The sequence below is a fragment of the Suricata suricatta genome, chromosome 9 (genome assembly GCF_006229205.1).
Source record: "Suricata suricatta isolate VVHF042 chromosome 9, meerkat_22Aug2017_6uvM2_HiC, whole genome shotgun sequence".
In the NCBI taxonomy this organism is placed as follows: domain Eukaryota; kingdom Metazoa; phylum Chordata; class Mammalia; order Carnivora; family Herpestidae; genus Suricata; species Suricata suricatta.
This window is the reverse complement of record NC_043708.1, coordinates 87,474,898-87,490,139: the sequence shown is the minus strand read 5'-3', so window position 1 is coordinate 87,490,139 and position 15,242 is coordinate 87,474,898. Positions and strand designations below refer to the sequence as shown.

Sequence of the window (15,242 nt, the reverse complement as noted above, 5' to 3'; positions counted from 1 at the left end):
TCTGGCTGTGTGTGTGTGTGTGTGTGTGTGGCAGAGGCAGTGGGTGTGTCATTTTGTGGGTTTGTGTGTCTTTTTTATTTTTCCTCTTTTTCTCTCTTCCTCTTTCACTCCTTTCTTTCTATTCTTTCTCCTTCCCACCTCTATGATTTCACCTTGCTTTTCAAAGATGACCATAACATGGCATGGAGGCATACATTTCTATACTTGTATTCACTGACTAGAACCTTCTATTCTCTGCTTAAACGAAGACAATGCCATAGAAACAAAAGTTACTCAGTTGTCCTCTGGAGCCTCGTGGCCTTGGGTGGATGAAGGCTCCCCTTCTGTACATATTTGGTCTTGTTGGCAGTGGGTTTTCCAAAGGCAGCTTGAGACCACTGCGGGCTCTTATAGAGTAGAAATGTGTTTACATCTCTGATAAAGGCTCTCATGGTGAAGAACTTTCTGAAGGTCAACAGTGCCGAGTGTCTATTCTGGTGGAAAGGTAGAAGGAATTCTAATAGCCAATGAAAGCAAGGAAGAGGTGAGAGGTGACTAGACAGGGAAGGTTCTTTGGGGTGAAATTTTGCACCACTTTCAACCACAGTTGGAGGAGGGCAGCGATGCCACTGGTTTCAGTGCGAATCTGCATCGACTCTACTCAGCAGGTAATTATGGGAACTACTCATCCTTCTCTTCTGCACCATGGGCAGGAAACAAATTGATAGTAAGGAAGTTTCAAATATATACATTTATTCCACTTCTGTGGTCACTTTCACCCTGGAAATAAATAGTGGTGTTTTTCTACTGCTGAAATAAATGTGGTTTCTCTTGCAATGAATAATTTATTGCCGCAGGAGAAAATTGACTTTACGGTTGGTCAAAAAGGCCATTGCTCAAATGATTCTTTTTCTATTTCAGAAGTCACCCCCCAACTCACCAAAATAAAGTGGATTACGCTACCCACTAGGATATAAGGAAATATACAAACACAGATTGAGCACTTTTCACTGACTTATTTCATCTTATTGAGACAAACTAACTGCCTTCTTAGGCTTATTTTAGTTACAAAAAGTCAACTTACCCGGAGATTTGGCATAAGAGGCATGGAAGCAGGAGAAATTAATAAGTGCATATGAGGCCAGGAAAAAGTTGGAGATGATGGGGGCGATGGTGTTCAGTTCCGCTGCGAACGAAGCAGAAGTGAGCATGTACATATGAGTGATGAGACCAGGGGCTGAACAGCTGTCACAGCCTGGGAGCTTGACTTTATTTGGAAATTGAAAACATAGCTAGCATCTGTCAAAGTTTAAGAAGTTAGTGATTTTTCTTTGGGGTTGCATTCACTTAAAAATACAGTCTCAGCTGGAGTTTCCACAAAGTAAGATGCAAGGAAACCTACCAATGGGAAAACAGACAATAGGCAAGACCTCTATCTAGCAAACATTCAGGTGGATGGGTAGAGGGTGTGGGGACTGGGCAGGTGATAATTTCCTCTGTAGGTATCCCAGAGGTACCGAATCTTGCATTCTTTCTCTGCTGTGGATACAAGCATTGTTTTTCTGCTGTGTCACCAAGTTCTGCAGTGTGACAGATTAAATACCAGGGCACCAGCAATGCCCAATTGGAAATCTCTATACCCAACCTTCTCTTCCTGACTCTCAAAACTCCTGCTAGTCATTTGAGCCCCTCCTTTTCTGAACATTTCTAGAGTTCTACCTCTGAAGGTTTGCCAGAATATTTTTACCCCAGTACCTAAATATCCAGCGTGATTTAATCCTAGCTGAATTGTTTACTGTATGATAGAGGAACTATTTCAGAGACATTATCACTTATCGATCAACCTCAGTGATGCAAATGCAGATGGCAGTTGGGTGTGATTTTAGACCACAGATGCCAGCAAGAAATAGGCACAAAATGGTAGCCATGAAGCTTGTGCCCCGAAGCTCGTCTGCATTGTTTTGAGTGATTTTTAAGGATATTATTTAATTTATACAATTGTTTAACACTAAGGCTATTCGATCACATATATAGGGCAATGATTTGAGGTCTTATGCTTAAGTTACATAATGGAAATTTACTGTAAGTAATCGCTTTTTATTTAATCTTTCAAAAATCTAACAAACACAGATAGTCATATTTTCCACCTCTTCAACCTTGTAGAAATCTTATCAGAATTCAGGAGTTCCAGTCACTTCCTGAGTTATGTGATGATGAGGAGCCTTTATTGTGTAGGGGCCCCTGTGCCAAGGAAGGCTCGGCCCTTCTAGGCAGTTATCATGGCCTTGCTTTTTTCTTCATTTCCTCGGATACACTCACCAGCAAAGGTGGCACCTTAGGGAGGAACGAGAACCATGCAGGCTAAGATTGATGGATGTGCCTCGCCAAGATGATGCAGCTGTTCCTGTACTGCTTAGGAGAGGAAGCCGAGATTATAGGCTGGGTAAGTGGTTCTTAAACCTTAGTGGTCTACAAATCTCCTGAGGAACTTGTAAACATGTAGATTCCTTCTCCCTGGAGACTCTGATTCTAACTCTGGGGTTGGGTCTTAAAAATCGGCACATTAAGAAACCCCACATGATCCTGATTCTGATATAGGAGGTCAATGGACCAGATTTTACCAAAAAGACACTTCATCTCTCCTGCTAGCTGCCAAGCCAAGAGATGTAGAGACAGGTGGTAGCTGGGGAAGGCTCTGGAATTACACTGTGTCAGGGAGCTTGGAGGGAGGATTCACTTGCATTTGGTTGAATGGATTTCCAAAATTCAGATTCAAAGAGGATTCAAAGTCTACCTCAAGTCCTCAAAGGCTCTCTACACACAAGGATTCCTTGGATTCGACAGACTCTAATATTCTCTATTGGGATATTAAACATAAAACAGGCAATTCGTCAAACTAAAAAGAAAACCCTATCAGTAATCAGAAGAATTCCCTGGCTTTCAGGAAGCAAGAGAAAATTACACACCAATAAGAATGAACGCCATGGCTATAACAAAAGTGAGAAAATATCCTCTCAGGGGTTCATTGTTTTTCCCGTATCCCTTTGCAAAGAACTGCAGGGCTTTGTAGATGTTGTCCTTGCACAGCGCCTAATGGAAAAGAAGAGGGGAGATTTGTCATTTATATCTATGCACAGTCATTTTCCCTAGGTGATTCAAACAAGAAGATTTGGGGAAAGATGAAGTGGTACACGATATGGGCACAAGTTAACACTGCAGTTTATCATTCTTTATATTATTTGAATCGATCTTGACTATGTGGCAGACAGCATTTGAGCCAGATGCAAACGTTAAACTGTTTCAGAAAATGATGGAAGATGATTGCTGGCAAGAATGAGTATTTCAGCTTGATCCACGTTCTGTGGAAACAGACATGTAGGGAGAGGCACGTGCTCTTGTGCTCATGTCACCTGGAACACCTTGGGTGCGCTGACGAGGGAGGCCAGGGCTGAGGACAGCGTTGCAGAAAAGATGCCAGCAGTGATGAGGGGGCCGAACCCTGACACCATGCTCATAACCTTGAGAAAAGAGGTTCCAGTAAGGAGACTTATCCATCATACAATTTTTTAAAAAGTCAAAATTTTATGCAAATGCTTTCACTTCTACTTTCTGTGATTTGGAAACTCCTTTATAAATTAAGTGCTTCTAACCAGAGTGCCCACCCCCTGCTTCATTGTCAAGTTTCTTAATATTTGTTTTTTTCAAAATGGACATGGTCATTTTTTGTCATTGTTTATAATAATAAGAAGTGCTCACTGCAATATATCCAGAAGACATTGGAAAGAATAAAAAAGGAAAGGATTTCAAGGACTTTGAGAACATTACCCCGGTCTTTTGTGGTCATATGTCTCCTTGATGATGGGAAATCCTATCCAGCAAAAAGTGGTATTCTAATAAGTTTTGGGGAGGGCTCAGTTGTTTACTGGTCTTCTGAAACACTTTAGACTTTCTTGTTGTTCCCGCACATAGTGGCTTTTGAAACCTTTGCTCTCTTTGTGTTCATTAAATATAATTTTAGATCTGAGACTTGAGGAGAGTCTATCAATTTAAGTCATATTTTGGAATAATGACTTCAGCTGAGTTAATTGCTTTGTTGGTTGTTAAAATGGATGAATGCAGCCTTCACGACAAATTTGTCTCTCCCTCTGCTCACCAATCATTCAGACAAACTGATGTTTCAAGTTCTACAGCTTCCCCAACTTCCCTTGTTCCTTCCCCCTCATTTACCTCCCCTTCTGGCACTCACAGTTTCCCTCTTGGCCTTGTTTTCCAGGCACCCCAGAACCACATTGGGGCCCTTTGCTAAACTGAAGTCCATGCACAAGATGCATTCCAAGTCCTAACTATCTAAGCCTCTCCTTCTCCCCACCACGAAATCTTTCACAATTGTTTGGAAGATGCATAATGTCAGGTGATAATCTTTCTCTGGTGATGCAATTCATACAAGGGCCCATTCACTCCTCACCAGAGTAAATATAACGACAGGATTTGCCACCACATAATGCCTATAAGGTTCCCTTCCCTCACACATGATTTGCTCCTTGCTGAATTCAAATGGATCCACAATTAAAAGTTGCAAAGTCAGAAGTTTCATTGTACTCCACGACATTCTACAAATGAAAACAATAGCAGTCAACATGGCGGGGGGGGGCTTTCAAACCTGGAAATTGTTCATCAGCCCATATTCACATCGTTCATGTCGACACCTTGAGAAGTCGTAGCCCAGCCCACAGGCCGCTGAACCATTGCAGTTCATCCCGGAAATGATGGTGTCATTCATGCTTCCGGTGGCGTCTCGGACCACACAGGCCCCTGGGGAAACAACCATGGCTCGTCATTGCTTTTAAGTGTCCCCATAGGGTTTTCTTCTGAAATCATAGTTTACTTTGAGTCTGAGCAGGTCCATTGCCATCCTCTCTAGTCATTCTGGGACTAGGTACCTGGAGGATCCCATCCTCAGAGGCTTGAGAGCACCCCCTGTCTCTAACAAGCTGCCACTTCTAGTGCCTTGGGTGCTTTAAGTCCAAGCTCTCACCTATAGCTCTGTAAGACCCTCGGGGTCGGAGCTCTCTTACTTTCTGAAATGCACATGGCAGTGCTTGCACATAATATGTCTTCAATTCGTATATCTGGTTTGGTGCTACTGATTAGGTGTTTTGCAGGTAGTAAGATTTATTTCCTCATCTGTGAGAGAACCAAGGGGAGGACTGTAATTAATTATGGGGTAATTAAGAAAACTGAGCTCTTGTTTTCAACTAATGATAGTCCTTTCATAGTTATTTAAACATACATATAATTCTACTTTATATAGAATTTTAATGGTTTAATGAGATAAAATATTAAGATTTCCTTAGTACTATTAATAATCAAATAATATTCTATCAAATAGCAGTGTATTCCATTATTTTTATTTTGGTATTTCTGTTGTTTTCTACTATAAACATTCTATGATGAAGCATCTTTGTGCACAAAATTTTCCTTCCGTACCCCAAAATGTTTCCCTAGGACAGATTCCTAGAAATGGAATTATGAACTTTTTAAAGATCCTTGATATTTTAATCACTGACTTTCCTTATGAGTTTTATAACTATAATCTCTGCCACTATGTATTTGATAGGATTATTGAAATATATTAATATATCTGGGAAATATGTAGAAACTTTCCTGAACGACCAAATCCCAACCAATGAAACTGTTCGTTCTGTTCTCCAGCTCTAGCCAGTATACGTTGTCATCCCCTCCCAAGAACTTCAAGAGAGGTCCCAGTGACAGGTACTAATGGGAACCCTCAATTTTATCCATGGAATTCATATCCTGTGAATGTGCGAAAGATGTAAAAATACTAGAATCTTCAAGTTGAGTCACTGAAAATAATAGTATGGGAATCCTGTTGATGTAGCTTGCTTAAACTGTTGAAATCTTGAATGCTGGTTACCAAGCAAAACTATCCATTCCAGATTTTTCCTTTTTGCTTTTTTTATGTTAAGCTGGCTTTTATGAATCATATATTTTGGCTTCTGCATTACACAACTCCCCAAATTTCAATGAAGCCAAGCCATGAACCATAACTAATGACAGGTTATAGACTTCATGACTATCCTCCTCTCCAGGGAAAAGTATGGAAACAGATTCTTCCCCCGGGCAAAAACTGGAAGAATCTCTGAAATCAGGTCTATAACTTTACTCATTTCTTCATTTTTACTTTGTGTGAGATAGAAAACCATTTGGGAAATTTAACTTAAGGTGATTTCAATGTCATTTAAAAATGTGTCAGTTTTCTAAAGGATTGGAATAAAATCTCTTTACGTGTAACTAAACTTGAAAATGCCATGGCAATATAGCTAACATTATCCAATTTCCTCAAATAAGAGACAGTGAGAGGAGCAAGAATCTAAGTTAACTGTTTTGCTTTTTTCTCCAGAAATCAATGTAAGATAAATGCATTTCCTCAATGCAGGACTACTGGGATGTGTCCTTCGGTAAAACAGTCGTCTGGGCTGCTCCAGTGGGGAACTGTATTCCCTAGTGTGCACAGAAGAGTTTGTTCCACATTTCTTCCTATCCTACTATGGTATGAGCATGAGGTGACCCCCAACCAGGAGGAGGTGTGGCTGCAGGCGCCAGGTGCAATGAAAGTCAGTTTAGGAACAGCAGGTGCATCCACATATTTTCTGCTCACTGAGCAATCTGGGGGCTGGCCACCCACACTGCTGGCAGCTGGGTCTTGTTCTGATCTCCCGCCAGCTAGTGACAGTGACATTTCCATATTAGGGACAGTTAATGCAAGGAAGAGTCATGACTACATAGAATAGTCATCAATTCTATATCTTTCCTATTTTCCAAAGCCTTTTTGTTTTCGTCTTGTTTTACTTTTGGCTTTTTTTCTCTAGCTCTGTTTCTCACCTGCCTCCCAAGGCAAGGGAGGTGGGTGCTAGGGGCGGTGATTTCTTTGGCAGTGGGATTATCACCTCAAGTAGCTAAATGGGATTCTCTTTGTGTTTGGGTAGAATAACAATCTGATTAACTCTCTCCTAGCCTTGACTCAGAGAAACCTACATTATAGCTTAATTGCATTCAAACCTCTAGAGCATTCAGGAGAGGAATAAAATTGTTGTCTTTTAAAAAACTTTCTACTTACGACGCATGAAGAATAACTAGACTTTTTATAATTCTGGCATTCTGACACCAGAGACACAACTTACCTACACAAATCGCAACTCCTAAGTAGGCAACGGTGGTGATAAAAATGGCCAGCATGGTTCCTCTGGGGATGGCATCTTGGGGATCCTTTGAAAAAATAATGTGGTGGGATGAAGAGACAGAATGTAATAAGAAACAGAAATGACTTAAGAGTTATTACTGTATTTCAAATTTTTCATTTACCCTTCTTGAGGCACATTGTAAAGAAAAGATCAACCAAATGGCAAAATGGTGAGCTTGAGTTTTTTCTGGCGGCGTTCAGGTGTTCAGAGTGAAAAAAGAAATCTCTAGAACTTTGTGCTGAGTTAAAGAGATCTCTAACTGTCCAGGATAGAGTTTTTATAGAAAAGCAAATTAGTTAGCTCACTCACTACTGCATCTCTCTCCCCTTTATCCCCTGTGAATTCCATGCAGATGTATCAGACCTTAAAATATTAAAGACCCCGAACGCAAGCACCCTGCACATTGATACACATTGACTCTGTGTGTGTGTGTGTGTGTGTGTGTGTGTGTGTGTGTTAGTTTTGTACCAAGCTTAGGCTTGCTTTTAAAAAAATAATATTTAAGCAAAAAGGATGATCTACTAAATTCTCTAATCCCTCAAATTTCCCACTTGGAATCTAGTTTAGGAATGACTACAATGGGAGATATTTGATTTCCATAAGCAAGCATAAAGAAAGAGGCAAATTTAAGCTTATATCAGAAAATGGGCTTTTCTCTTGCTTATGAATGTATATAAATTCACTGAGCTGAGTTCACATCATATATAATATACCATTTTATATCCCATTTTGGGGGCTAAATCATATCATAATCAATTTCCCCACAGCATAACTTCTAAATAATTGAATTCACCTTAACAGGGATGATTAAATAGAGATTTTAATGTATTCGTTGCTTATACAGGACAGTACCTGGCATATAGGAGGAGTCAATAAATATTGAATTGAGGGAGGCACAATCTCAGTAGATATTAGTTCCTCCACCAAAGGATCTGAGATTTATCAATACAAATAAGCAACAAATGCAGTCAAAATTTTAGATTTTTTGGTTTTGTTTTTAACTTAAATCTGCTGATCAAATCCATCAGAGAGAAAAAAGGAAAAAAAAGTTGGGGGGATGCCTGGGTGGCTCAGTCAGTTAGGCATCGACTTTGGCTCAGGTCATAATCTCACAGTCTGGGTTCAAGCCCTGCATCAGGCTCTGGGCTGGCAGGTTGGAGCCTGGATCCTGCTTCTGATTCTGTGTCTCCCTCTCTCTCTGCCCCTACCCCATGCATGCTCTGTCTGTCTGTCTGTCTCTCTGTCTCTGTCTCTCTCAAAAAATAAACAAACATTAAAGAGAAAATCCATCAGAGAGGCCAAGTCGTGGTAAATGTAGACCCAACCTGACAGCTGGAAATAAATATATAAGCAAATTTTCCCCTACTGAGAGTATGCCAGTCCTGTGGAGCCCCTATGTGATTATTAATTCCTTCTCATTCTTTTAGGAATGTGTGCACAGGGGAGTTAAGGTGGCAGAGTAGTCTGGGGACCCTGAGTTCGTCTCATCCCTGAAATGCAGCTAGATCAGCATCAAGCCATTTTGAACACCCAGGAAACTGATCTGAGGATTAAGGCAACAACCTGTATAACTGGAGCCAGTGAACATGGCAGGTGCACGGTGTGGAGAGGTGCACTGGGGGAGAGAGGAGTGGTAGAGCCACAGAGGGTAGGGAGTCATTTTCACAGAGAAATGACAGAGAAAGCAAAAGGGGGAGAGTCCAGCACATGGAGGTTTCACCAGAAAAGCACTCCCCCTGAAAGTAACTGGATAGAGAGAGAGAGAGAAAAAGTGAAAACACTTACAGGGGATTGAACAAGTAACCTGTTCCCCAAAACCATTGACAGAGAGAAAGGAGAGGGTTTCAATATCACCAAGATTGTATTAACAGTGGAGCTCAGAGTCTGAAGTTTCAAGCTCAGTGCCTGGCAGAGCTCCGGTGAAGTAGTAGGGTGAATCCCTGGGAGCAGGCTACATGGTCTCATATGGGTTCCAAGGGAAAGGTCCCAGCAGACCCCAGGGAGTGGCCACGTTTACCGATATTAGAACAAAGATTCCAGAGGGCAGCAAAATCTGGCACCAGCTGTGTGTTGTGATTTGCTATAAACTCTGGGCCTCTGCCACTGCACGATGGCAGGAACGTCTTCTGGTGCAAGCCAGCACCTGGTCATTGCTCAGTGAGACCCTCCCCAAGAGTCCTTCTGAAAGCCATGGGGGTTTCTGAAGTGTGGGGTTTTGAAACACAGCCCCATTTGTGATAAAACTCTGGAGGGAAGTGCCACCTGGCAGGCAGGCAGCTTGGACATGGACAGGGTAGAGGCAAGGATCAGATGGAAGCCTGAGACAAAGGAGAGTGTTTGACTGAGGATCGGTGAGGGCATGGGCTTCCTGTGCCAGAGACAAAGGAGCTATTTGAAGCCATTTTCTGGCGTGCCCACATGTATCAACCTCAGTAAACTAAGCAGCACCACTGAGTGAAGAACAGAGCTATGACACCAAGCCCTGCCCATCCGCACCCTCCAGGATATACCCAGAGACCAACACAAATACCTTCTACCTGTTTATTAATTTACGAACTACAATGTGCTGCCAAGTTTCAGTTCTAGGGGAAGCTGGATGTTACTTCATTTGTATTTCATTCTGTTTGCTGGTTTGTTTATTTGTTTCATTTTTAATTTTTTTCCTTGTCTTTTTCCAGACAAACAAAAAATAAGAGTTCATGACCACTAAACTAGCCCTGCAAGATATTTTAAGAGGGACCCTGAATGGAGAAAAGAAAAAGACAAAACAAAAAAGATTAAAAGCAGTGAAGACTAGAAAGCACCAGAAAACATCACCAGAAACACCAAATGTACAAGCAACACAATGGCAATAAATTCATAACTTTAAATAATCACTCTAAATGTAAATGAACTAAGTGATCCAATAAAAAGATATAGGGCATCAGAATAGATAAAAAAAAAATAAGACACATCTATATGCTGCCTCCAAGAGACTCATTTTAGACCTAAAGACATCTGCAGATTGAAAGTAAGGGGATGGAGAACCATCTATCATGATAATGGAAGTCAAAAGAAAACCAGAGTAGCCATACTTCTATCAGACAAACTAGACTTTAAAACAAAGACTGAAACAAAAGATGAAGAAGGGCATTATATCATATTTAAGGAGTCTACCCATGAAGAAGATCTAAGAACTATAAATATTTATGCCCCAAACCTGAAACACCCAAATATATAAATCAACTCATTACAAACATAAAGAAACTCATTGACAATAATACCATAATAGTAGGGGACTTCAACACCCCACTTATAGCAATGGAAAGTTCATCTAAGCAAAAAATCAACAAAGAAACAGTGGCTTTGAATGATATATTGGACTGCATGGACTTAACAGGTATATTCAGAACATTTCATCCTAAAGCAGTAGAATACACATTCTTTTTGAATTCACAAGGAACATTCTCCCAAACAGATGACATCCTGGGTCAGGAATCAGCCCTCAACAAGCACAAAAATATTGATATGCATATTTTCAGACTATGCTATGAAACTTGAAATTAACTATAAGGAAAAATTTGAAAAGACCATGAATACTTGAAGATTAAAGAACATCCTACCAAAGAATGAATGGGTTAACCAAAAAATTAAAGAAGAAATTAAAAAGTACATTGAAGCCAATGAAGAGGAAAACACGACCATCTAAAACCTTTCGGATGCAGCAAAGGCAGTCATAAGATGGAAGCATACAGCAATCCAGAGCTTCCTAAAGATGGAATAAAGGTCTCAGGCACACGACCTAACCTGAACAGCAAATACAGCCCAAAACCAGCAGAAGAGGGAAATAATAAGGATTAGAGCAGAAATCATTGATTCCAAAACAAAAAAATAAATAGTAGAACAGATCAACAAAACCAGGAGCTGGTTCTTTGAAAGAATTAACAGAATTGATAAACTCCCAGCTAGATTTATCAAGAAGAAAAAGGAAAGGACCCAAGTAAATAAAATCATGAATGAAAAAGACGACGGGTGGCTGGGTGGTACAGTTGATTAAGTGTACAACTCTTGGTCTCAGCTCAGGCCATAATCTCACAGTTTATGAGTTCGAGCCCCATGTTTGAGCCCCACGTCCGGGCCCCACGTCAGGCTCTGTGCTGATGATGTGGAGCCTGCTTGGAAAACTGTCTCTCCTTCTCTCTCCTCCTCCTCTTTCTCCTCCTTCTCTCTCTCTCTCTCAAAATAAATAAATTTTTTTAAAAAGCAGAGATCACAACCAACACCATTGAAATACAAGCAGTAATAAGAGAATATTATGAACAATTATATGTCAACAAACTGGCAATCTGGAAGAAAAGGACAAATTCCTAGACATACAAACTACTAAAACTGAAACAAGAAGAAGTAGAAAATTTAAACAGACCCATAACTAGTAAAGAAATTGAATCAGTAATCAAAAATCTCCCAACAAACAAGGCTCCAGGACCAGATGGCTTTCCAGGGGCATTCTAACAAACATTTAAGGAAGAGTTAACACTTATTCTCTTGAAGCTGTTCCAAAAAAACAGAAATGGAAGGAAAACTTACAAAGTCATTCTTTGAGACCAAAGACTCCAGTAAAATGGAGAATTACAGGCCAATCTCCTTGATGGACATGTATGCGAAATTTCTCAAAAGTATACTAGCAAATGGAATTTAACAATACACTGAAAGCAATATTCATGATCCAGTGAGGTTTATTCCTGGGCTTCAGGGGTAGTTCAACATCCACAAGTCAATACATCACATTAATAAAAGAAAGAACAAGAATCACATGATCCTCTCAATAGACGCAAAAATGTATTTGACAAAATACAGCATCCTTTCTTAATAAAAACCCTCAAGAAATTAGGGATAGAAGGAACATACCTCAAGATCATAAAGGCCATTTATGAAAGACCTGCAGCTAATATCATCCTCAATGGGGGAAAACTGAGAGCTTTCCCTGTAAGGTCAGGAACACAATAGGGATGTCTATTCTCACCAAGGTTCTTCAACATAGTGTTGAAAGTCTTAGCCTCAGCAATCAAACAACAAACAATAATAGAAGATATCCAAATTGGAAGGATTTTCTCTTTGCAGAGACATTATATTCTATGTGGAAAACCCAAAGGACTCCACCAAACAACTTCTAGAACTATTACATGACTTCAGCAATGTCACAGGATAGAAAATCAACAGTTGCATTTCTATACACCAATAATGAAGGAGCAGAAAGAGAAATCAAGGATTGATCCCATTTACAATTGCTCTGAAAACCACAGAATACCTAGGAAGAAACCTAACCAAAGAGATAAAAGATCTATACATTGAAAACTATAAAAAGCTTATGAAAGAAACTGAAGAAAACACAAAGAAATGGAAAAATATTCCATGTTCATGGATCAGAAGATATAGTTAAAATGTTAATACTGTCCACAGCAATCTACACATTCAATGCAATCCCTATCAAAATAACACCAGCATTCTTCACAGAGCTAGAACAAACAATTCTAAAATTTGTATCAAATCAGGAAAGACCCTGTATAGTTAAAATCATGTTGCAAAAGAAAATGAAAGCTGGAGGTATCACAATTCTGGATTTCAATCTGTATTACAAAGCTGTAATCACTAAGACAGTATAGTGCACACAGATCAATTGAACAGAATAGAGAATCCAGAATTGGACCCATAAATATATGGCCAATTAATCTTCGACAAAGCAAGAAAGAATATCCAATGGAAAAACGAGTCTCTTCAGCCAGTGATGTTGGGAAAACTGACAGCAACATGCAGAAGAATGAGCCTGGACCACTTCCTTTCATGACACACAAAAATAAATTCAAAATAGATGAAAGACCTAAGACAGGAAACCATCAAAATTCTAGAGGAGAAAACAGGCAGCAACCTCTTTGACCTTGGCCACAGCAACTTCTTACTAGACTTGTCTTTGAAGGCAAGGGAAACAAAAGCAAAAATAAACTGTTGGGACCTCATCAAGATAAAAAGCTGCTGCACAGTGAAGGAAACAATAAAACTAAAAGGCAACCAACAGAATGGGAAAAGACACTTGAAATTGACATATCTGATAAAGGGTTAGTATCCAAAATCTATAAAGAATTTATCCAATTCAACACCACAAAACAAATATACCAGTGAAGAAATGGACAGAAGACATGAATAGGCACTTTTCCAAAGAAGACATCCAGATGGCTAACAGACACCTGAAAAGATGCTCAACATCACTCATCATCAGGGAAATACAAATCAAAACAATATTGAGATAGCACCTCGCAATGGTCAGAGGGACTAAAATTAACAACTCGGGAAACAACAGAGGTTGGTGAGGATGTAGAGAAAGGGGAACACTTTTGCGTTATTGGTGGGAATACAAACTGGTGCAGCCACTCTGGAAAACAGTATGAAAGTTCTTCAAAAAATTAAAAATAGGCTACCCTACAATCCAGCAGTTGCACTATGAGGTATTTACCCAAAGACACAAAAATGATGATTTGAAGGGGCACATGCACCCCAATGTTTATAGCAGCACTATCAACAATAGCCAAATTGTGGAAAGAGCCCAAATGTCCATTGACTAATGAATGGATAAAGAAGAGATGGTATATATATGGTGTGTGTGTGTGTGTGTGTGTGTGTGTGTGTGTGTGTGTATATAATGGTATGGTGTTTATATATATATATGTATACACACACACACACACACACAATGGAGTATTACTCAGCAATCAAAAAGAATGAAATCTTACAATTTGCAAAACAATGTGGATGGAACCAGAATGTATTATACTAAGTGAAATAAGTCAATCAGAGAATAATAAATATAATGATTATTATTTAAGAAACAAAAGAGATGAATAAAGGGATACGAAATGAAAAATAAGATAAAAACACAGAGGGAGACAAATCATAAAAGACTCCTAAATATAGATAAAAAACTGAGGGCTGCTGGAGGGGAGTTGGGTGGGGGATATGCCAGATGGGTATCACCATCACTTGTTGGCACTTGTTGGGGTGAGCACTGGGTGTTATATGTAAGTGATGAATCATTAAATTCTACTTCTGAAACCATTATTACACTATATGTTAATTAACTTGGATTTAAATAAAGTTAACAAATTAAAAATAAAAACTTAGTATTTGCACATAGGTTGCTTCTTCTACATATATACCCAGGCTTCTCCTTCCCAACTATTACCTTTATAAGTGATTTCAGCTAATAGATGCAGTTGAGCAGCACATCAGAAGAAGATAATTGTGGCTGAAAGGGGTCGCTCTCAATTTCCCAATTCATGTTATATTTCAAGTTTTATTTTATTGATTAACTATTTCTTATGATCGGAGTGGAATGTGAAAATTAATTTAAGTGAATAAGGGCAATATTAATTTAAGTGGGAATAAAAGAAATATATATATAAGGATAAGAGGTGTAACGGTAGGAGGTAGTCATGTACCTAAAACATGAAAACTTAGTTCTTAGGTAGTTTGCATCTGCTACAAAATCTGAAATCAGAACATACATCAGGGTTTGGCTTGACCCAATATAAACCAGGATGCCAGCATCTTAGTAAGCATACGTTCACATTGTCTGTTCTGGCTCTTTTTCCCCTAGACAGGGACAGGACTTTGACAAATTCTTGGTTTTTACTTTAATGTTAGTTTCCATCTCCCCAGCAGTTACCTAAAAATATAACCTTCTTTAGCCTTTTTAAAAAAATTAAATAGTATATATTTTTGTTAAGATAGAAAACACGAGCAATCCACTAGACTGCTGCTTTTTGTGTGTCAACCACATCTTAATCTTTCATCTTTAAAACCACATCTTAACTATCTTGATTAGATTTGGGTACTTCCCAAATCTCCTAGGAGCTTATTTACAGATTATCAATTAGTGGGTTAAGAAATGGAAAGTTCAGGGTGGGAACTTTGTAGCACCTCCTTGGGCCTTGTTGACTTGACTGTCTCTTGTTGACTGTCACTGGAAGC

At 39.4% G+C, this 15,242-nt stretch overlaps 1 protein-coding gene across 2 annotated transcripts in view; it reads right to left on the bottom strand.

Annotated features, from left to right (window-relative positions):
- Positions 1-15,242, bottom strand: part of SLC12A1 (solute carrier family 12 member 1) — a 99,054-nt gene that overhangs the window by 48,638 nt on the left and 35,174 nt on the right. For both annotated transcript variants that reach the window (XM_029950992.1, XM_029950991.1), the window contains exons 9-13: positions 7,182-7,266; positions 4,640-4,791; positions 3,390-3,497; positions 2,946-3,069; positions 1,064-1,165 (exon numbers count right to left, since the gene is read on the bottom strand). In XM_029950992.1, coding sequence (XP_029806852.1) covers positions 1,064-1,165; positions 2,946-3,069; positions 3,390-3,497; positions 4,640-4,791; positions 7,182-7,266 — 571 coding nt within the window. The remainder of the gene's footprint in view (positions 1-1,063; positions 1,166-2,945; positions 3,070-3,389; positions 3,498-4,639; positions 4,792-7,181; positions 7,267-15,242) is intronic.